This window comes from Harmonia axyridis, chromosome 2 (genome assembly GCF_914767665.1).
Source record: "Harmonia axyridis chromosome 2, icHarAxyr1.1, whole genome shotgun sequence".
NCBI lineage: Eukaryota > Metazoa > Arthropoda > Insecta > Coleoptera > Coccinellidae > Harmonia > Harmonia axyridis.
In genome coordinates, this window is record NC_059502.1 from 55,854,232 (window position 1) to 55,878,509 (window position 24,278).

General features: G+C 38.4%; 1 protein-coding gene across 2 annotated transcripts in view; it reads right to left on the reverse strand.

The window, feature by feature from the left end:
* Window positions 1-24,278, reverse strand: part of LOC123672840 (roundabout homolog 2) — a 327,252-nt gene that overhangs the window by 59,729 nt on the left and 243,245 nt on the right. For both annotated transcript variants that reach the window (XM_045607151.1, XM_045607150.1), the window contains exon 3: window positions 9,504-9,788. In XM_045607151.1, the coding sequence (XP_045463107.1) occupies window positions 9,504-9,788 (285 nt within the window). The remainder of the gene's footprint in view (window positions 1-9,503; window positions 9,789-24,278) is intronic.

Here is a 24,278-nt window from a genome sequence, read left to right on the forward strand (position 1 = left end):
TTCCTTTTCGATTGAATTTCAATTGATATGGAATCAGTTCTTCATTTTATATTTTTTCGGACAACACTGACTTTTTAATATTTTCGGCCAACCTGGATAGTCTCTTAAATTTATTCTGCTATAACACTGTTGAACAATGCACTAGAGCTTTCTGTATGATATCTGCATTCTTTAGAAGGCTATCTATCTAGTGGCAGGGTTTCAAAAAAAACATCCTTTACTGCGACCTTTTTTCTTCTGTTGATATTGTGACGACTCCCTTAAATACTTTTTTATGAAAACTTTTACTTGTGACAACAACGTTTTTCGTTCGCTCACATCTGACAAATCCTTATTTGATATAGATCAGTTATACAGAAAAATCACAAAATTCTAACAAATACATAATTCATATGGATTCTTTACATTACCTAAAAAACCTTCGTTTTATCTTCTATCCATCTATTTATTTATTCAATATATCGTTGTCAGTCTAGAATATCGTTACCATGGAACCGAGGCAGCAACCTTCCGGCAAAGCATAAGAAAATAAGCCGAAAGGACATTTTCAATGACAAATCCATTCGCTGCTTTTTTGCCAGTTATCGAATCAATCACTCTCAGGCATCCATATACCTTTCTTCAGAACTTCCCATCATCCTGTTTGCATAAGCTCTATTTGCGGCTTCTGTATTGTCAGGGAGCTTTAAATTCAATTCACTGTCACTGCCTCAGTTCTACAAAAAGCATTGCTACGTCTATCTCTTACGTTTATAACTCACATTTGGGAGACGAGTATAACGCACGGTTGGCCATAGCAACGATTGTGGAAATGATGAATAGCAGACAAAGATTCCAGCTCCGTTATTAAATAAAATAGATACATTCTGTTTTTGAAAGGGGTATTACATATGACAAATAGTTTTGCCTGGCCGGCCGTGAACACGATAACTTTCGAACGGAAGGAGCTACATACATTTAAATGACCATATTAACGGAACCCCTAGTCAGATTTGCGCATTACGAATTACTCCGCGAAATTCAAGGTTTCAGGTCTTTCTTAATCTTTTATACAGACAAACGGACATAATCAAATTTGAGGACGGATTCGTAATCAGTGTCGAACCTTATCATTTAAGACCATTCTGAGCTTAAAATTCAAAAGTTACAGACATTGTCCGAAATGATGGAATGAACTGTTTGGAGACTAAGTATTCAAAAATGAATAAACCCTAGATTATTCTGATAATTGATTCTGAAACCTGAGGATCCGGCATTAACATGACCCATACTGTAATATAATCTGACTGCAGACGCCGAAGTTGATCATTTTAAAAGTTCAATGTCAAGTCGCAGAATGTGAATTGAAGTATATATGACAGACATTATGTTGGCTGGCTATCTCAAATAGGTTCGGATTACAATAATTGGTATAGAAAGAATGTTTCGAAATTTGAATTCGAATGAAAGTAGAAATTATAGTTTTGACATTAATGATTTATTATACCTTAGAATTATTAGGTGTATAACTTTGCTTCCGCCGCCGCCGTTTTGCAATAGATGGCTGTAGCGTTAGGTGATAGTCGAAATAAATAGATCGTAGATCTCATACAAGAAGCTTAGGTATTTGTAAACATAACGCTATCGAAATATTAGTCGATTTGTGTCTGCATCATAAAGTCATTCTTGATTAAACATGTCAGTTTACGAGCCTAATTTTCGTCATTTGCGGAAGGTTCTAATTTTCTGCCTCAATATGAAGAAATCAGCGGCTGAGGCTCATCGTATGCTTTCAAATGCTTATGGTGATGCCGCTATTAATGAAAGAACGTGCCGAGAGTAGTTTCAACGCTTCAAGAACTGTGATATTGACGTCGAAGACCAGTATTGCGGTGGAAGAGAGAAGGTTTTCGGAGATGCAGAATTGGAGGCATTACTTGATCAAGACTCGTGTCAAACGCAACAAGAATTGGCAGGATCCTTGGGAGTGACGCAACAAGCCATTTCAAAAGGTCTGAAAGACATAGAAATGATTCAGAAACAAGGAAATTGGGTGCCGTACGAGTTGAAGCCGGGAGATGTTGAACGGTGTTTGTTTGCTTATGAACAGCTGTTTGCAAGGCATTGTGGCTGTAGGCAAAAAATGGGTTCATTACGATAATCCCAAGGCAGAAAATCATGGGGATATCGCGGCCATGATTCCACGTCGATGACCAAACCGAATATTCACGGTTTCAAGGTCCTTCTGAGTATTTGGTGGGACTAACTTGGCGAAGTGTATTATAAGTTGTTGAAACCGACTGGAATAATTACAGGCGATCGTTATCGAACGCAATTAATGCGTTTGAGCCGAGCAGTGAAAGACAAATGGCCACAATACAACGGGAAACATTATAGAGTGATTTTACAGCATGACAAAATGCTCGACTCAATGTTGCGAAAGTGGTCAAGACATTCTTGGAAACGTTGAAATGAGAAGTCCTATCCCACTCAGTGTATACCTCAGACTTTGCTCCTTCGGACTATCTTTTGTTTCGATCAACGGCACACGACTTGACTGATATAAAGAAGTATATAATTGGATCGATTCGTGGATCGCTTCAAAAGATGACCAGTTTTTTCAAAGCGGGATTCGTACGCTGCCCGAAAGATGGAAGAAAGTAGTGACCAGCGATGGACAATACTTCGAATCATAAATGTATAACCAGTTTTTCACAATAAAGCCTCGAGTTTCGGAAAAAAACCGTCGGAAGCAAAGTTGTACGCCCATGTATGATAATAAAGGAGTTTATTATTCAATAGAATATTGAGAATATTGCTGCTGTAGCTGGTAGTGTTGACAATAACCTAAGGTTGCTCATTCCTAGTAGATCTTGGAAATTAGGAATTCCACAAACGACATTACACCGTATTTTGCATGAAGACTTATGTCTCAAGGCTTTTAAAGTTCAGAAGAACTTAAGTCGATCGACAGCAACGTTGTATGTTCGCTGTTTGGGTCCTTGAAGTGCATCAAAATATCTCGGATTGTCATCGAAAAATCATCTTCACCTCGGAGGCTACAATAATAATCAGAATTGTCGTATTTGGAGCTCGGAATATCCAAGAATGTTTGTTGAAAAGCCTCCTCATACTCAACGTGTCACTGTTTGGTAGTTTTTGGACTGGTGGGGTTGGACCTTACTCATTCGAAAATGAGGCTGGTGCAACTGTTTTGTCCAATGGAATCAACATATTAATCGAATGGACAACACGAGAATTGTGAAAATTGCTCCAAGCAAAAGGGTCGCAGAAGTGTCGGAACACAGCAAAAGATATGGAGTGACAACTTGAGACCAGACTAGCCATGGTGATGAATAACTAGTGACACTAGTGACACAATAACTCCAGATGAATTAAAGTATGGATTTCGGAGAAATAACACAATTTTTTTCAGTTAGATAAAGAGATTGCTATTTCTGATCATGTTTCAACAATCGGGCATACAATTCTAATTTGTAAACACTCACTAAGAACATCTATGAAAGAGCTTCACCAAGAACTATCTCCATTAACAGACCAAAACTTTTATTGATAAAATTCAAACTTTGATAGTACTATTGATTTCCGACTGTTATTGGTAATTTGTGAACGATTTTATCAATGATTTCATGATAGTAAGATCCGCCGTGTCTCTTTATGTGACCGGAGCGCCTCAAAATGATTCAGTGGACAAAGGAAAATGAGTAATCTATGTACCTTCATCTCCTCTCCTCTAACCCAATCTCGAATGAGAAAACTCACAACTCACAAGTTGGAAACCTGGGGGTTGTTACGAACCTACTATAGCAGCTCGGCGAAGAGCGTAAAGCAATATTAAGTGGATCGAGCTAGTAGGCAGGGGTTGGGATAAATTAACCTCAAGTTATACGATTAAATTTTACGGACTGCTTGCTGGCAACAGGCAAACTTACTCGCAATTACGCCATCTTGCTGTTCGCAGTAATTCATACGCTTCGGATGAAATTCAGAAACCCAAAAGGAACGGTAACGGAACAATCTAAGTATTCAGGAACAGAGTGCGTCGAATAAAAATTTCATTTTCGATGTTAACTAGCAACGTTATAGTCCAATAATAAATATAAGAGGCAGTAGAATAAAATCAGACGTCAACATAATTCTCATAGATCAAACTACATGCTGTGCCACGGTTAACTCCCACCTTTCTAAAAATCACAGTGAGGGAACGGAAAATGCCGTTGGTCACGTTGAAAGAAGTATTTTTTTGATTGTCAACATACTTCGATAGGGAAAGTAGCAATGAATTTTATTGAAAAGGACCAGTCTGTAACTGACACACAGGGGTATTCCTCATGTGATATAGTTTATCACCATTTCTGACCACAATAATACATTGTGTATTTTATAAGATACACACTATGGTGAAGGCGATACTTTCTCGGACGACAATGTAAATTGTTAGCCTAGATCAATGCCGAAAAACGTTGAAGTTCGAGTTTTAATCTAAGTATAGTTATTCGGTACATTCGAGAGCTCCATCAAAGATCTCTCCTACAAGTAACATCACACTGAGCCAGGTGATCTCATTGTAAGAGCAGTTTCAGTGGATGCTACGCACTCCAGATTTGAGCGATTATGGTTTTGATTTTTTACAGGTTTTCTTCGATGAAGGCGAAAATGATTGCCAGGCGGCTGAAAATGTGCATAGTGCTTATGGCCTTGATGCTGTAACAGCCAATCATGCGCACGTTTGGTTTCGTCGATTTTGTAATTTCAATATCAAAGATGCACCACATACTGGAAGGCTAATGGATGAAAATTTCGATAAAATCATGGACATTGTCGAGTCCGACCGTCATATAAGCATCCCATGTTTCGATTGCCCAAAAAACCTTTCGGAGTCACACGAGTTAACGCACAAGAACCTCATAGATCGAATTTCCACCTGGGAATCGCTGCTGAATCGCATTTTGATTTATTCTCAGTTTGGTTTGGCAATTCATCATGAATAGACTCACCCCTGAACAACGCTTGCAAATAGTGCAATTTCATTTCGAAAATAATGGTTCTGTGCGGAATGCGTATCGCGCACTACGTCCATTTTATTTTGTTTAGCGATGAAGCGCACTTCTGGTTGGATGGCTACGTCAACAAACGAAACTGCCGCATTTGGAGTGAAGCTAATCCTCAAGTGTATATCGAAACACCATTACATCCAGAAAAACTGACTATTTGGTGGGCTTTATGGGCTGGTGGAATCATTGGTCCGTACTTCTTCAAAAACGATGATGACCAGAACGTTACAGTCAATGGTGATCGGTATAAAGTCATGATTACTAACTTTTTCATTCCTGAATTGAACAACCATGATGTCCAGGAGCTGTGGTTCCAACAAGACGGCGCAACATGTCACACAGCTCGAGCCACAATCGATTTATTGAAAGACACGTTTGGTGACCGCCTAATTTCACGTTTTTGACCTGTGAATTGGCCTCCAAGATCTTGTGATAAGCCACAAAACCTTGACCATTTGGAAGACAACATTCGCCGTGTTATTGCCGATATACGGCCACAAATATTGGAAAAAATCATCGAAAATTGGACGTCCAGATTGGACTACATCCGAGCCAGCCGTGGCGGTCATATACCAGAAATCATATTTAAAATGTAATGCCACAAGATTATCTTGCGGATAAATAAAATTCAGGTCAATCGAATAATCCATCGTTGTTCTATAGCTCTAGAAAAAAACACCCTTTAGATGACTGAATTGAAACGAAAATGATTCTTTCTTATTTTATTTTGGGCATTATTTTATTTCACAATATATTTTGTCCAATTTGTTTTTCATTAGATACATCACCCGTTCGAAGCCGGGGCGGGCAGTCTAGTATTCAATATTTCAACTACAAAGCCAACTATGATCACTTACTGCAAGCTGCAACTCCATCTCCAATCATCTCACCAACGCTCATCAGACGAAAGGTGAAGATAATATCGGGCAATTCTCGAGAAAATTAAACAAATTATTCTCACCATACTGACTCATATTCATAAGGTCCTCCGAAGTACGAACCGGTTTAATTACAGTTCGAAGGGATCTCCAGAACTGTCTGCGGGGTTATTGGATAATAACGCCGGAAGTTGCAGACGGAATCGTCATAAAACTTTATACACGCTCGTGTAATTTAAGTATTCCGAGTAATGATAGCGGGAATATTCACTCTGTTTTGTCGGTTCGACTTTATTGGCCCTCTCGGTGAAGACCTGCTTCCCGACGTCGCGACGGGACGTCTTGTTCGGGGACTTGACTGCTTATCCGAAAATTTGATAGGCCACTTTCGTAAGTTTCAATGGGGAAATGTTTTGGGGGAAGGACGATACATACTTTGATGTCTGGGGTATAAAATTGGGAGGAGGGTGTGGAATATCAAGAGAATGGAGTGATTCTACTACAATCGGAAGCTAGTGCCTTGGAGACTTGGTGTCTGGATGGCCGATTTGTTCCATATTTTTGAAAGCTGAGTAGCAAGCTATAATTTAGCTCAAATGTAATTTTTTTTCGAGTCGGATGTGTGTCAAATGATTGAGGTCGATTCAATGATGGACAATTCGAGGACAATTCATTTCTAGTACTCAGTTACTCATTCGATCGAACTGAAATTTGCTTGTCAGTTGTTAAATGGTGGAATTCAATGCAAAATCATATGATCGTATGATTAGGATAAGGGCGATAAGGCAAAAAAGTATCTGGAAATATTTCCGACAACTTTTACTGAAATATGTTGTTTATGGTTTTTTGATCACAATATATCTTTCTTTTAGAAATATTCGCAAACGAGATTACTGCTAAGGTAGCAATACCCGAAGAGCAGCAAGGTTTCCGTCCGAATAGATCTACGATAGATGCAATATACAGGGTGTGGCGTAATTAATGGATAATCCTGTACTGGCGAATAGGGGAGGTCATGGCCGACCAGAAAATGTAAAGCTATGTTCAGTAAAAGTATCATAGTTTTCGAGATATCGGACAATTTCATTTTTTTCAAAAAAGTGCCAATAAAGTGGATAGTCAGGTGAAAAAAAGTATTGAGAATATCAAGTCGTTTACGTGATGTAATATGGAAAAATTAAAACATGTCCACTGAAAGTAAGACTCAAATAAACAAGACCAGCATAAGACCCATATTCACTTACGCGGCTGAAAAAAGAGCAGAAACAGCAGAAACTAAGGGAAAAATGAGAACAACTCAAATGGTATTGGAAACAATAAACGCGATAACGCTAAGGGACAGACTATGCAGTACGGATACTCTGCGAGAGTTGGGAGTACAAGATGTTGTCAGATAGATTACAGATCACGTAGATCGGATGAGTCCAGATCGAATTGCAAAGTGGACCAAAACACAAAAACCATGAACTAGACAACCATGAGGTAGGACCTCAAAACGTTGGAACAATAGGGCAGAGCACAGAATTGACAGGACTCCGTCCTATTACAAGAGGAAGAATATATCTTCCGGATAATGTACTGATTTCTTTCGATTTTTGTCTGTTATTTGTAATCTTGTAGGGTGTCTTAGAAGACATAGAAGTGGCATCAGGAGATCTATTTAATCAGAAATATACATATTTGAATGCAGAATTTTATCATGCAATGATTAAGAGCCGAAATAAAACAGAATATAAAGAGGGAAAAAAGGATTTCACTCATCGAAATTCGCTTAGTGTAAACACGGTCCCCATAGTAGCGCGAGGGATGTAATACGAATAGTGTTTGCAGCTCATCGAGAATTCTTGCCAAATCCAAATAACCTAAATTATTTTGATCTGAATAAAGAGAAGATGTTGAAAGGAACTTACCTTTTCCATTTGAATAATACAAAGGAAGTCAGCTCGCTAGAGGGCTTGCCCCTCTGGCGCAATTTTTCGCGCTGAATTGCGCTCTGTTTTGAATATTACGGAATTTCACTCGAAGCGAGCAAATTTGGAAGAGAGTGAATTTCGCTAATGATACATAGAGAAGAGAGCGCTGGATGGAAACAGTCGATTAAAGCTGTTCAAAGCGACCAAAATATCAGATATCTACTAGCAAGATTATTGCATTTGTATTGTGGACGTTCATGGTTTATTGTCAATTTACTACCTTGACACAGTTAAAACCATCGCCAGTGCATAACGTTACATAATGTTATTGGATCGACTGAGCGGAGACGTTAAAATGTCTTCAAATGCAAAACAAAGAATTATTTTCCACCAAGACAATGCTCCTTGTCACAAATTCATATGAACTATGGTCGAATTGAACGAATGGACTAGTTTAGTGATGTTGATAATACTATATTTGACACGATAGAATTAAAATATAGAGCAAAACTGATAAATCAGTGAAAAAATTTTGAAAATCCATCTATAAATGACTGAGAAATAGATTATTTCAATTAACGTATTTAAGCGCGGAACGTCTTTGGTCTGTGACGTCACGGCACTTGCCTGTGATCGCTACACCATAAATTACGTTTAAATACTCAGCCGCGCCAAGGCTCTCGCGCCGATTGTAGTTGTACAGTGTAGTTTTAACTCGGGTTTTGTTTTTATGTCACCATAATGGAAGAAGGCTTCGTGAAAGGACAAAGTGACAATTTGCCTAAAATAGATATATTCGCAGTGATGGAGTTTTTTTCTTCAAATCCATCTTATGTCAGTGCTGAAATAAAAAGAGTTAAACTTTTCAAGTAAGTATCTACTTTTGAGTTTGCTTCAACTTATAACGATGATTTATTTAAAAAACGTTTCATAAACAGTTTGTAGTTGAGTACTGGTTGTTGAAGTCTATCAATGGCAAAACATATTTATGTGAGGAGTAAAAAGTAAAAAGAGAAAAAAGTAATTTATATGTATGTATATAGTAAGTTATTTCAGCCATCGTGTAACGAACAAAACACGACACGAACGGCACAACTGATTGAACACCAATGAATTCGTAAGCGCTCTGCGAATACCAGTCGTCTAGTGTGTGACGTCACGCCACTTACACGTACTATGAAATTATTCTTCAAAGCGCAACTTCAAAGTACCATAACTTTTTCATTTCTAGAGATATTTCAATGATTCTTCTACATTTTTGTTTCATTTTACTTACATTTTTAGAATTAATCCTTTACAAAAAAATGAAAACTAGTCCATTGTGCTTTTGACTGCTTGACTACCCAGATTGTTCACCAAATTAGCCCCCAGTGAGTTTAGGCTTTTGCAAACCTCAAAAGGATGCACCAGTGTAAGAAATTTAAGGGATTGAAGACTATTTCGAAAGCAAGAGCGAATCTTGTATTGAAAATTCAGAGGAACGTTGGAGTACTCGTGATTCTTGAAGGTGATTATGTTGAATAAAGTTGAAAAAGTGTGTTTTTATTGATTAGTATCGGAGCTTATTGAGTGAATTGTTTAGAAGACATCTCAATTCGCTACAAACAACAGCACGACAACATTTCAAAGATCGTTTGCGATAGCAAAGTGGTACTCACCGTGAACAGTCAGCAGGGCCGGCGGAGACTCCCTGGACCCCACCAGGTTATGGGCCACGCACTGATATTTCCCCTCGTCGTGCTGCCGCACGTCGTTTATCATCAGGTTGCCGCCGTCCACGATTCGCATCCTCCTGTCGGAATCCACGTCCAACTGCTGGCCGTCTTTTTTCCATAGCAAATTGGGCTCGGGATGGCCGCGAGGGGCCCCGCATTGAAGGAGGGCCGTCTCCCCCGCGGCCACTCGGGTATCCGTCGGCATGATCCTGAATTCGTCTCGGAGCACTGCAACAAAAAAAAAATAATTTATCTTTCGTTTCGGCCGTTAGACGTTGAAGAAATTCGGAGATGAAATTATGCTGGTTTATGAATTTTATATGTTTCGTTTTTAGGGAACGAGGGTGCTCTTAGAAAAACCCTTAGAATTTACATTATAATGGTATAAAAATGTTTCATTGCAACCCTTAAAATCATTCATCCAAATCTTGACCCAAAATATTATTAATCTAACAATCAATATAGTGTGTAGTAAAAAGAAATCCATTTCTTTCGCATGAGAAACAAAGTTTTAATAACCATAAATAGAAGGATCCGATTTAGGAAAAATATGTGGCGTTCTGTTCGATAACTTGTTGCCATTTAGAAGGTAATATCATTAAGCTTCTCTCATAGAAACCCTGGTCCTGATTGGCAAAAATATTGAGAGAGTCGATTGTCACGAGCTACTGTTGAAGCGAATTTTTCAACAGCAGAATTGTTCGCGATGGACAAAAACATCTGATTAGTCAGGTCCAGATTATAAGGTGGATGCATGAAAACTTCCCAACCAAGCTCCCGGAACTTCTGGCGATTAACTGTCGCTGTGTGTGACCTGGCGTTTTTCTGATGGAACATAATTCCTCTCCTATTAGCCAAAGCTGGCCACTTTTGGGCTATCGCTTCCTTCAGACAGTCCAATTGTTGACAGCACAGCTCCGAGTTAACAGTTGTGCAGCTCACAGCACCCACCAAACACTCAGCAAAACCTTCCTGTCTGTCAATCCTAGTTTGGCCACCGTTTCCGCGGGCTCACCGCATTTCGACCACGACCGTTTTCGCTTGACGTTGTCGTAAGTGATTCACTTTTCATTACCAGTCACCAATAACCGCTTCAAAAATTGATTTTGTTGGGATTCAGCAGTGATTCGCAGATGGACTTTCGGTCCATGAGTGTTTTTTGCGTTAACCCATTCATCCAGCTTTTTCTTGAGACTGGTCCCATGCAAATAGTTCCAAACGATTTTTTGTGCAATCTATTTTAGCTCTTGGGCAATCTAAACAGTGCTTATTTAACGGTCGGACTCGACAATGTCCGTGATTTTATCGACATTTTCGACAATTGGCCTTCGCGTGCGTAGTGCATCTTTGATACCAAAATACCGAAATGGAATCGACGAGACCAAAAGTGGGCGTGAGTTTTGGAGTATACAGTATTCACATTTTCAGCCGCCTGGCTTGTATTTTCGCCTTTATCGAAGAAAAACTCTAAAATTGAGCGTATTTTCTCTTTGCTAGTGTCCATCTTTGATAATCGTTCGAACTAAACTGAGTCCACTAATCACAAAACTCTCAGAGATTTTGAAGTACGAAATCTCATCCTTCAACGTCATCAAGTGGAAACAGATCGGACTTATAAAACGCGAGATACAGATATCTCAAACGATGAGGTTCGACCCAGCTTTCAAACGAAAAAAGCTATAAAATAGAAAGTTTCAGGTTAGGTGTGGATTCCGAATATCGCGTCGCAGTGAAGGAACAATAATAATATCAAAACCTTTAGAGGTATGGATATCGACAGAAAATTAACCAATATATGTATTTGTAACCGACGAAGATTTGAACTGTTGAAATGAAATATTTCAAGCTGCTCGTGAAAAGTGATCACATAATAGAAAATTAAAGAAGAATATGGGAAAAGAAAAACCCACCCTAGATTGCCCTGATTCGATTCGATCGGGTTGAAAGTTTGCGTGTGTATACAGAATAAACATTTCAATCTTCCTCCAATATTTCATGAGGATAGCGTTATCAGGACCATAGAAAATCAAGCGGAAAGCCGTAAAAAACCTAATATTTCCATAACAACAAATCCGACCAAGGTGCAATTTTGCATGTACTCCAATATACAGAATAACAACTCAAAATTTCGATCAAACTTTCATTCAATAGCGTCTTCAAAACCATGAAAAATTCAAGCTGATTTAAAAAAGGAATTACGTGAAGTCAGGAGCTTTTGAGTGCTCGTTTAGTAGTTCGTTGGCTCTCTAAAGGCGCAATTGGCTCAATGAAGGAGCGCTCAAAAGTCCCTGACTTCACGCCAGATCTCTCCTCATTTTATTATAGAGACAAATTTCATTTGATCAGTAGCTTTAATAGATTAATAATGAATCGAAGAATATAATCCTTTTCACCTAGATATTACAAATTGAAAATAAAATTCTACAAATAAAAAATTGGATTTAAATTTTAACAAAGAAATGTAAATCTCCCAATGTAAAGTTTGCATTGTAGGATACCAACGATACTGAGCTAACCAAGATGAGGAGGAAGTGACATAATGAAGAATAATAAAACTTGCATTTCGCAGGGTTTTTCAGTATTATAGCCGTTGTGAAAGACACCCTAAAAAGAAGGGTGGGTATATTTAGGGAGATGAAATATTTTACGATGTGTCTCACACAATGAATATATAGCCAATCTGGGATCCTAATATGTGCAGGGCGTTTCATTGAAGTCGTCTCAGCTAATAGAGTTTTTCAGATTTCTAGAACTATACGGTGAAGCAGTAATTGAAGATAGCAACAATGACATTGAAAAAAAGGATAGGTGATTCAAAATCTGCGGCAGGCAATAGATTTTTTCGACTACCTTGATCGAAAACATCATATCCAACCCGCCAATGAGGGAGGAGGAAAATGAATCTTTTCCTCCTCGGGAGGCCAAGACTTTTCCTCCCTCTGAATTTTTGAACACGTTTCATTCTCTTATGACTTCATTGAGTAGATTTTATGGAGAAAAAAGATCACTGAATAACTTATACTTCTATTCATAAAATTAATAACAATGAAAGGGATAATAAAAAACTCAACGAATGATATTAATTGTACAATTCTCCAATTTACCCGATTCGAATACTCAATAGAATACGGTCTTAATTGTTGAGAAATCAAGATATTCTGATAAAACAGCCATGAGAAAGCATATAGAAAGAAGTAACTCTTCGGAATAACTTTGATTCATTTATCGGCTTTCTTATAGTTGGTTGGCTCATCTCGAAGTATCGCCCTTGTTGATGAGCTGATATTCATGGTAGTCACAATGAATCATAATTATTTGTAAACAGGATCTTCATCCTGTTGGTCCTAACATACCACCTTTTTGTATTCCAAGTAAGACATTTATTATGTCAGACATTCTAGTTTTTTCATCTATCATCAGGGTAGTAATTAGCTTCAGTTTTGTGTTGGAGACTCTAAATAGAACAGTAGAACACTGAGAGCATATGTGGTTGAACTAAATGAAAGTTACCTCATTCCACTGCCCCCTCATAAAACAAATCATATCGTGTAGTAAAGTTATATTTGATTACCCTAAGTTGGACGGTATGTGTACTACCTGTCCAAACTTTTGGTCTGGAAACGATAAGTTTGAACAAAGCTTGCGCAAATTGGCTCAAAAGACACAAAGAGTCATGACAGAACGCCGGCCGCATGTTGGAAAACTCTTCACGTGACATAATTAGGAACGATAATATAAAGAAGTTGTCTATGGTTAGCGACGTAATTCCGGAGGTGCCTGCGATGAAGTGAATTCGGACTTCTCATATGTGACTAGCTTATAGAACAACCATATGGAGACTCAGACAAACAAAACGAAGTTAGGGCGCCCACAGAAACGATAGGTTAAAGATATAAAGAAGGTGGCTAGAAAAAAATTGAGTGCTCGGGACACAAGATAAGGAAGCGTGGAAATGTTTGAGAGAGACTCACGTCAAGGAGTGGGTGGAAAACGAATTGGGAAAGAAAAGAAGAAGAAGTAGGATGGCCAAAAAGTGTTCACTCACAATCGGTTGGTGATCTATGGATTTTTAAGCTTTAAAGCAGTCGGAAAGCGAATCATTACATACTTCATACTTTCCCAGAGAGCAAATGTCACTTTCCCAGCTAGCAAGTGTCACTTTCGCGGTTAGCATGTGTCACTTTTCTTATCTGCTCATATTATTGCAAATATTGTCAGCTTTCTCATCTATGATCAATTAACTAACTTATCAACTAACTCTTTATGTTTCCTTGCAAGGAACTCAAGTTGCTTGAATATAATTTGTAATGTCATAATTGAAATCAAGAAATAATTGTTATCAAAACAACAAAACCTGATCATCGATTAGATAAATTGTAATTAAAATAGTAAACAAACGTCGGGAAAAATCATTACAGCCTCGCATCTGCAGTATTCTATCTTGCCGATCGGCTGTAATACGAGGCGTGTATTTAAAGTAAGGTCTCCATTTATTTTTTTCACATTAAATAACATTTATTTACTGAGTTTTGTACATTGCTGTAAAGCTTGAAATCTAAGCTATTTTTCTACGTAATCGCCATTCACTTCGATGAGCTTCCTCATTCGTACGACAAACTTTTGTATCCCCTCCTCGAACCACGATCCCGCTGCCTCGCGCAAGAACGAAATGACCGCTTCTAGAACTTCTTCATCGGTATTGCAGGTTATTCATCAGAATGGACTAGTTTAGTGATGTTGATAATACTATATTTGACACGATAGAATTAAAATATAGAGCAAAACTGATAAATCAGTGAAAACATTTTGAAAATCCATCAATAAATGACTGAGAAATAGATTATTTAAATTTACGTATTTTAGCGCGGAACGTCTTTGGCCTGTGACGTCACGGCTCTTGCCTGTGATCGTTTCACCATAAATTACGTTTAAATACTTAGCCGTGCCAAGGCTCTCGCGCCGTTTGTAGTTGTACAGTGTAGTTTTAACTCGAGTTTTGTTTTCATGTCACCATAATGGAAGAAGGCTTCGTGAAAGGACAAAGTGACAATTTGCCTAAAATTGATATATTCGCAGTGATGGTGTTTTTTTCTTCAAATCCATCTTATGTCAGTGCAGAAATAAAAGGAGTTAAACTTTTCAAGTAAGTATCTACTTTTGAGTTTGCTTCATCATGGTTCAACTTATAACGATGATTTATTTAAAAAACGTTTCATAAACAGTTTGTAGTTGAGTATTGGTTGTTGAAGTCTATCAATGGCAAAACATATTTATATGAGGAGTAAAAAGTAATTTATATGTATGTATAGTATAGTAAGTTATTTCAGCCATCGTGTAACGAACAAAACACGACACGAACGGCACAAGTGATTGTACACCAATGAATTCGTAAGCACTCTGCGAATACCAGTCGTCTAGTGTGTGACGTCACGACACTTACACGTACTATGAAATTATTCTTCCAAGCGCAACTTCAAAGTACCATAACTTTTTCATTTCTAGAGATATTTTAATGATTCTTCCACATTTTTGTTTAATTTTACTTAAATTTTTAGAATTGATCCTCAACAAAAAAATGAAAACTAGTCCATTGAATGAAAAGAGTCTCTACTGCATACATCTTGAAGTTTTTCGGCCAACTCATTGAGAGTCAACCTGCGATCTTTCAGCACAAGCGCCTCAACTTTCCGCACTGTAACGTCCGAGTGTGAAGGCCTGCCACTGCGCTCCTCGTCGTGAACGTTTCGTCGGCCAGCAGAAAATTCTCTACACCATTTTCGAACGTTTTTCACGTCCATACATTTCTCACCAAACACTTCTTCCAATTGACGATGAATTTCTATAGGCGGAATTTTTTGTTAAGTGCAAAAACTTAATGACTGAAAGTAACTCGCACCTGGCGGGAGCGACAACCGGCACTTCCATTGCAAATGGCAGCTACGTCAAGACTGAGCGTCCTAATGAGCTCCACCAGGTGTCGATTGGTGGAGAGGGGCCTAACGTATACAACAGTGTTGACGGATTTCATCTAGCGCTACTTGCGGCGATACAATGGCCTTGGAGACCTTACTTTAAATACACGCCTCGTAAATCACTTCCCCACCCTGTATGTAACATACTATTACATGCTACATTTATCAAGTTGCTGGTATTGAATTTGAGCAATGAGATTCCAAAATTAGTTTTTCCACCATAAATTACCCTGGTAAACAAAATGCCTTCCTATGTGATTCTTTTAAAATATTTTATTATTATTTATTAATAATATATCTGTTTATTTAGCTTCTTGGACTTCGAGAGAGGTCTTATTACAGGCTTGTAATTTCTTCTAAATGTTTTCCCAATTGCATAAAATATAGAGGGTTGATGTAACGTCGAGTGCATTCAGGTAATGACTCAATTCTTGGCTGGCGTTTCCGGAACGGATTCGAACTTTCTTCGGCTCAACCGAACCAAACCTCCGCTTCCAATATTCATAACCATTCCTTAGTGGCGTCCCCCAGGGAACGGTTCTCTTCTTTCATCCGAATTATACCTGGCTGCAGGCGTATCCGATGTGGATGGGATGTGTAACGGAGCATTATTCAAGCTGGCAACTACCGGTATCCGGTAATATCCCGCGATATGGCTCTCCCCCATCCCGGGAGGTCCAGATCCCCAGAACAAACACTAATTAAACCTACATCTCTGCCGTTCGAAACACGACGGGCTGAAAGCCGGATAGGGGTTGGGGGAAAGCTATGCGAGAGGGAGGAGAGTGCTTCGGCGGGTAATTGGCGAAAACTATCGCGATTTAATGAATATACATGTCGGTTTACGGGCTCGCGAACTCGTAGTTTCCGAAAATTTCGTTTCGGAGTATCGCGGTCTGATAGAAATGAAGTTAGCGACAGACACTGGTTTTTCCTTTCGTGGGTATTATCAAAACGCTGATGGACGACAGACGAGAACTTTATTGTGGTACAGCACTTGAAACATCCTTGAACACTCTACTAACTCAACTGATCATCACTTCATAACTTACAAACTTACCCCACTGAACTGTCCTTTTCCCACTTTTATACCTGGGTTAGAAACATAAAATCTTATTGTACGTGAATTTCTTATTCTTTAAGTTGTATGCTTGCGCAATGGTATCATGGTAACTGCACATTAATTAGGGTAGGGGATATATATTCTCTATTGTATCTTTCTGAGAACCTTATGAATGAGAAATGAGAATGATTGTTATACTAATGCAGGTACATTTAAATTAAGTATGTGACGACAATTTCGGCTGGACAATATGTCTTATCGCTTTTTGTCGCCAGAATGTCAAAAATAGAAGGCTTTGTGTGTTTGTCAACAAAATTTGGACGGGTTGTCCAGTCGTAGTCTAAGGTAGTTGAAACGTCAGGTCTTAAACTGACTAGAACAAGGCTGATGTTGATTCTAGTGAAATTAATATACAGTATACAGTCCATTTGAATATTCAAAGATATATTCAATTCGAAGAACCAACTTCTCAGGTACCAATCGAGCAAAAATAGAACAGGAACATTCTTGGGGCCACATATGGTCATTTTCAAGTCGTATCTAAGATAAAATAATGAAGTCGTGGATGAATGAGAGCCCTAGATCATGTATGGAAAAACCTAAGCTACGCTCAACTGGCCATGAAATTAGGGGTATCATAATAAGAAGGTACGCTCATAAGCTGTTAACTGATAAACCTTTATCTTATTTAGCCAAAATTCGATACACCAATTGAAACATCCAGTGTTCCTTTATCCATATCCAATAAACAGCTGAAAAACTTGAAATTTCACATCTAAATCCATACACGCATACAAGATGACTGCCATGGCTTGAAGAGACTCAATTAAGAGACATGATGCATGAGTTAGGCTAGAAGTTGGGGTTGTAGGAATTTAACCTGTTCAGTTGAAAAGCAGAAAAATAATTTTCTTATCTTTGCATATCGAGTTTGGAATTATACGGAGCAATTTGTGAAGGCAACGAGCTAGGATAATTTAGCTTTAGGTGGGTACTTAATACGTAAATTTTCTGAGATTGGCATGAATAAGGATAAGAGCGATTCACGCTTCAATGAATCTCATGGTGATTATAAAGAAGAAACTGAGCTTCTCAACGTTGAGATTGTTGATTGCAATATAAGCATAAAATTTCGCTACTCCCATAATCTTGGGTGATTATAGTTGAGAAAAGAGGAGAGATTTCATTATTGCATTGAGACTATGGAAAATTTTCATAAAACAATATATCTGTGTTACGGTTGAGTACCTACTACTGAAGTTTGCAATAAAAGAATATACCACATTCTTGAAGAAATATTATATTATTCATTAGGAATTAGAGTATGACTTTACGGAGACCTTCCCTATAGTTCTTTCCGCAAATGGCATTCAAACAACATAATAAAACAAATATTAAAAAAGAAATAGCAAAGTAGCTGACATATTCAGATTAGTGTTAACTACATTTTTGTGGTTGCTACTTCTTTATGTTCTTGGTCCGATGCGAAAAACATTACACTAGCTCATTTTTGTGAATTGACCAAAGCGATAAAAATTTAAGAGGTCAAGAAGTATTGACAATATTCCGTGATGGAATCATTCAACATTACAAAAATGACACTAATAAAGTCGCATGTTTTGTTTGCTGTCATTTCCACATGAATGTAAAATGGCTTCCTCACCAAAACGATAATAATAGCGTCGACTTCTAGAAAAACCTCATACGCGTTCCTCTTAGAATTAAAGTCACCTTCAGTTCCTGCACAATCGACATCTTGTATGGATGGAAATGAAGATCATCATGCTAAATTCTCCTCCAATTACGATCAGAATGTTCAAGGGTAGACGCATATTTGATAGAAGAACGCCGTGAAATCGCAACTTTGAAGCTTTCACTGCATCAATATGTTCTCAGGAGATCTAATGGGCTGAAGGAGTCTTAGTTCTTCATCTGGTTACACTTGCAAGTTGTCTGAACGTAATTACTTACTCAAGAATTAAAGATATTCTGAAAGGCACGCTGAATTCCGATAACAGAATATCCGCTTGAAAAATAGGACTCAACGGTAAACGTTCGTCCCTCCTTTTTCTAATTCATAATGGTGACTGGACAGTGTCGAGACAAATATTTATAGTTCCATTTCTCAAAAGAGACCTCTAGCTACGACATCAATCGACTGAATGGCACACTTCAAAAAAAGAAGTTAGGCTACACTACCTTGTGATTATGAAATTTTCTATTGTCAATTAATTTTTCAGTAAATTCATCAAATATGTATACGATCTACTCCTACTATAGCGAACAGATATTACTATTGTTTCCCTGTATAACTTGAATTTTCATTTGGTTCACCTAAATATCTCAATACCTCTGTAAGTCGAATTTAATCAAGAATGATCTGTATAACTCGAACTACGCCTATGTCGAACTATACGTAACTCGACGAAAAATCTTGGTCCCGTGGTGTTTCGAGTTAACGAGAGTTCACTGTAATTACAAGAACATACAAACTCTTGTTGCAAATGCACAAATGTTGTAAAATACATGCAGCATTGCCCTGAGAAGATCTCTGAGGAACTCTGCATGGACATTCCATCTAAGATGTTGGTCAACACAAAGTCCCAAATATTTTGCTGAATATACTTTTTTGATTACTGGGCACGAACAAGTAAACACTGAGTCATTGCACTCCCGGTGGTGAACGTGGTGAAGTCAGGTAGGTCCGTTTTATCAAGAGAGAACGCAAGGAACTGTGATATTGTTGTGTTGAGACTCAAATGTCACGCAGCTATAGCTTTCCACGTGGTGAGGTCAGTTGCTGCTGTAACCACAAATGAACGGCTTGCTTCTGTTGTTGATTTCGTTTGTTTGTTATTTCCTTATGTTGCTTATTCTAACAGTTTTTATCGTACTGCACATTTCTGAAAGCTCGACACACGTGTCAAAAGAAAGCACTTTTCTTTGGACGACTGTCCTTATTCCCTTTTTCTTTGTTTAATTTTACAACAATTTTACAAGTAAGCCATTCCACATTGTTGTTTTTCTTGGACTCGGATGTCACGCAGGTAGCTATAGCTTCCCAAGTGGTAAGGTCAGTTGCTGCTGTTACCACATATGAACGGCTGACTTCTGTTGTTGATTTCTTTATTTGTTATTTCCTTCAAGTGTTGCTTATTCTAATACTTTTTATCGTATTGCAGAGGGGCGAAAGCCCGACACACATGTCTAAGGAAAGCAATACTTTCACATAAATATGTACCCAGCATTTGAAAACCTCCCTTTGCACTCCTGCGAACCTTCTCCCATATACCTCCCTCAAACATCATCATGGTATCGTCGACATATGATACTATAAGGCCCTTCGGTATCTTTTTATTATTATTATTATTATTACAAGGTAAAGAGTTGAGGCCAAGCCTATAAACTCACAAAAATTGAAATATATGAAAAAATACACCGAAACTTAAAAAAATGCATTACAAAAGAAAAAGCAATTCACAGCTCCACAAGTAGCACTCACCCGCGACGAAACCAGGTGTCATAGTTGTTTTTAAAAGAGTTCACAGAAACTGAGTTCACCACCGATGAAGGTAAAGAGTTCCAAACGGTAAACACGCGGTTTGTGATGAAGAACTGTCTTTGGGATGTCTTGAAACTTTCCTTCCTCAGCTTGAAAGCGTGACCTCACAGACGGTCGTCCAGGTTCAACTTGAAGAGACCACTGAGGTCAACTCCAAAAAAGTTGTGAAGAGCACGAAAAGTAATGATGAGATCACCACGCAGCCTCCTGTCATCAAACGTGGACAGATTCATGATGGACAGTCTTTCACCATAACTGGGACGTAAGATGCCGTAGGGCAAACGAGTTGCCCGTCGCTGGACGCTCTCCAACAATGCCGAGTCTCTACTCAATGAAGGACTCCACACAGGGCCAGCAAACTCCAGTATGGGTCTCACGTAGAGTTTGTAAAGGATAGCACAGGTGGAGGGATCACATCTACCAAAAGCTTTCTGAACCATAAATAAAGTTCTTTTGGCCTTGTTTACCGCCTGAAGAATGTGGTCGGACCAGCTTAGATTCTCTGACACAATTACACCAAGGTCAGCATGACTACTACAAGTAGCGATGGGGTTGTTGTTTATATAGTGCTGACGACGGGGATTGCGAGCACCCAAGTGCAGAACAACACACTTCTCGTAGTTCAGAGGCAACCTCCACTCCTGGCACCAATGGTTCAATTTCTCCATGTCTTCCTGAATCAGATGAGCTGCCACGTTGGGGTTACCGAATAATTTGGTATCGTCGGCAAATTGGGAACACTGAGAGTTGAAGATCTATCTTTAGCGATGTTATCTGATTTATATATATATATATATATATATATATATATATATATATATATATATATATCAGGAAGAGCAGAGGCCCCAAGAGCGTTCCCTGTGGTATGCCCATCCTCATAGTTTGAGGATCGCTTACCTCTGCACTAGTCCCTCATAAGTCCCTAGCATCTACCTCTTAATTCGACTAAGTTGAGTCTTTCCAGCAACAAGCCATAGGGAACGGAGTCAAAGTGTCAAAGGCCTTCGCTAGATCAAAGAATGCCGCCATACATTTTTTCCTTTATTCATAGACTCAACTTGTTAACTAAAGTAGTAGAAGAAGAAAATATAACATCCAAATTATTGAAGTTCCCTAAAAAGACAATTTGTTGAAGATAATGTAAGGCCATTTCTGCGAACAGGCGCCAACGTCGTCGTTATCGTCAATCGAACGTAAATAAATTCCGAGAAAGATAGTGTGATTTCCCAACTTTCAAGTTGTTGTGACCGAGGCATCAACTATATCTTTGGACAAAGATTCAACTTCGATTACTTAGCGTCTAGCGTGGTGGCATCAACGATATTTCATTTCGAACGACACGACATCGAAAAAAAACACATCAACCAATCACGAAAATTAAGGCATGCGTGCCACCCAGTCGGAGTGTCCGTATTGGAGACGTTGATTGTTCTGAAATTCGTGCGGAAACAGAAACGTACCTTCGGCAGAGCGCTGGGCGGATGAATAGCCTGGACAATCAATCAATCGTTCTCTGGATGCGTGTCGTAAACGTCGGAAGCCCGAACGAATCACCGAAGCGTCAATAAATTATTGAGAACGAATAGTTTTTCATAACGTTTACACGCGCCACGTAGCGTAATACGCACGAGATGCGGTGACCGATAGCTTTCCATGAAATGTTTGAGGTTTGATTGCGTTCTGCGGGAATTCGTGATGAATGGAGGTTGGGAGATGGGATTCGTACAGATATCAAAGCCATTTCGCTATTATATGGAGGGATATTTCGGGGAATGGAGTTCGATTCGTACGCGAAGTAGCTTTGGATTCACGTGAATTTTTTGTTCGTATAGAATGATGCTTTTCGAGGTTCAAATAATCTACTTATTCATTCTAACACAACTACAATGGTTGAGAACTATAATATGGGAGTTTAGTAAAAAGAAATCCATTAATTTTGCATGAAAAACAAGGCTTCAATTATAATTACCATAGTTAGAATGATCCGATTCAGTTCCAATATACGCCGTTTTGTTCAATAACTTATAACCATTTTGAAGTGAATATCATAATGACTCTCTCATAAAAGCCCTTGTCTCTATTGGCAAAAAATTGGGAGAGTCGATTTTCACAAGCAAATTTTTCATCAGCTAAATTGTTCGCCATGGTCAGGAACAGATGGTAATCACTTGGTGCCAAGTTAGGAGTATAAGGTGGATGCAAGAGAACCTCCAAACCAAGCTCCCAGAACTTCTGGCGAGTCACTATCGATGTGTATGGTCTGGTGTTGTCCTGATGGAACAAAATTCTTCTCCTATTGGCCAAAGCTGACCGCTTCTGGGAGATTGCTTTCTTCAGACGGTCCAATTATTGGCAGTTGTGCCTTAGGAGAGCAGCTCATAGTAGATAATTCCCTGCCAATTCCACCAAACGCACAGCAAAACCTTCCTGGCCTCAATCCTAGCTTGGTTACTGTTTCTGCCAGCTCACCACGTTTCGACTACTACCGTTTTCGCTTGACGTTGTCGTAAGTGATCAACTTTTCAACATCAGTCATCAACCCCTTCAAAAATGGGTCGATTTTGTTGCAATTTAGCAGCGATTCGCAGATGGAAATTCGGTCCATGAGGTTTTTTAACGTTTTCTCGTGTGGTACCCATACATCTAGCCTCTTCTTGAGACCAGCATTATGCGAATGGTTCCAAATGGTTTTTTGTGCAATCTTTAGCCTTGGGAAATCGAAACAGTGCTTACATGTCAGTCGGACTCGACAATGTCCATGGTTTTATCGACAATTGGCTCTCCAGCAGTGCGTGTTGGACTTTGACATCGAAATTACTGGGACTGAATCGACGAAACCAAAATTGCGCGTGATTGTATGTTACAGTATCAGGACAATAAACTTTATCCCCATTTTCAGCCACCTGGCTTGCATTTTCACTTTTATCAATGAAAAACTGTGAAATATATCGTATTTTCACTCTGCTAGTGTCCATCTTTGACGCGCGCTCAAACCGAACTCACTCAACAAATCACAAAACTGTAAGTACAGTTTTTGGAGTACGAAATCTCGTCTTTCTCATACCTAGTGGAACTCGATCGAATTCATACAACACGTGATATAGATAACTAAAGCCATCTATGGAAAACATATAATGGATTTCTTTTTACTACGCCTAATGAGACAAGACAGAAATATTGTTGGGAGGAATTTTTATTATCTAATATGCTAGATAATTTCATGGCAGAACAGATTAATTTTTTTCAAAGTAAAGTTCCACAATTTGTGTTGTCCTTGCGTTAAACGATTCATGATGAATTGCCAAAACAGTAATTAATGTCAACACAGTTCTCAACTGTCACACCATAGACAACAACTTTAGAAAATTCTCATGCAACTGAAAAAACACTCGTTATATTACGGTGTGGAAGAAAGAGACAAGTAGAGTGCTTATGCGGTAAACCTTCACAGTAAGGGTATAATTCAAAACTTACCATCACACTTTGAATTATTGAAATCCGTATTGATTTTCATTTTTATGAACTGAAACTGAAAGTGTTCAACCACCGTACCTTGCACATTGAAACATTACAAATCCAGCATGTTTGCAATAATTATTGCTTTTATGAGCCTTAATAATTACGTCGTTCAAAATATTAATATCTATAACCATTCAATAACATATTTTGATGCATCGTAATCTTGTTGGATTGAGATTGACGGTGATAATATTACGTGTTACTTTTATAGTAGTATTGTGTTTTCCCTGATCTCAAGCGACGTGACACTAATTTAATAATAATAATAATAATAATGAACTTTATTTCCACAAATAGAAATACAAAGATATATAGTAGTCAGGTTGTAGCTTGATTGTGAAAAAAGGCGGAGTCCAGTCATGCACGCATGCATATCCTGCTCAAACTCAACCAAAAAAAAAAAGAAAAATCATAATTACATATTTACTTAAAGGCGTTCTGTGTTCACTATTTTAAAAAGGAAAAAAAAAAGGAAAAAAAAAAAAAAAACACACGAGACTTAGGAAACAGCAAAAAAAGAATCATTATTTATTCTGTTCATTGAGGTAGTATCGGAAAGCGCTCACCTTGAAATTTTTTATATTTAGGAGCTTGAGGCT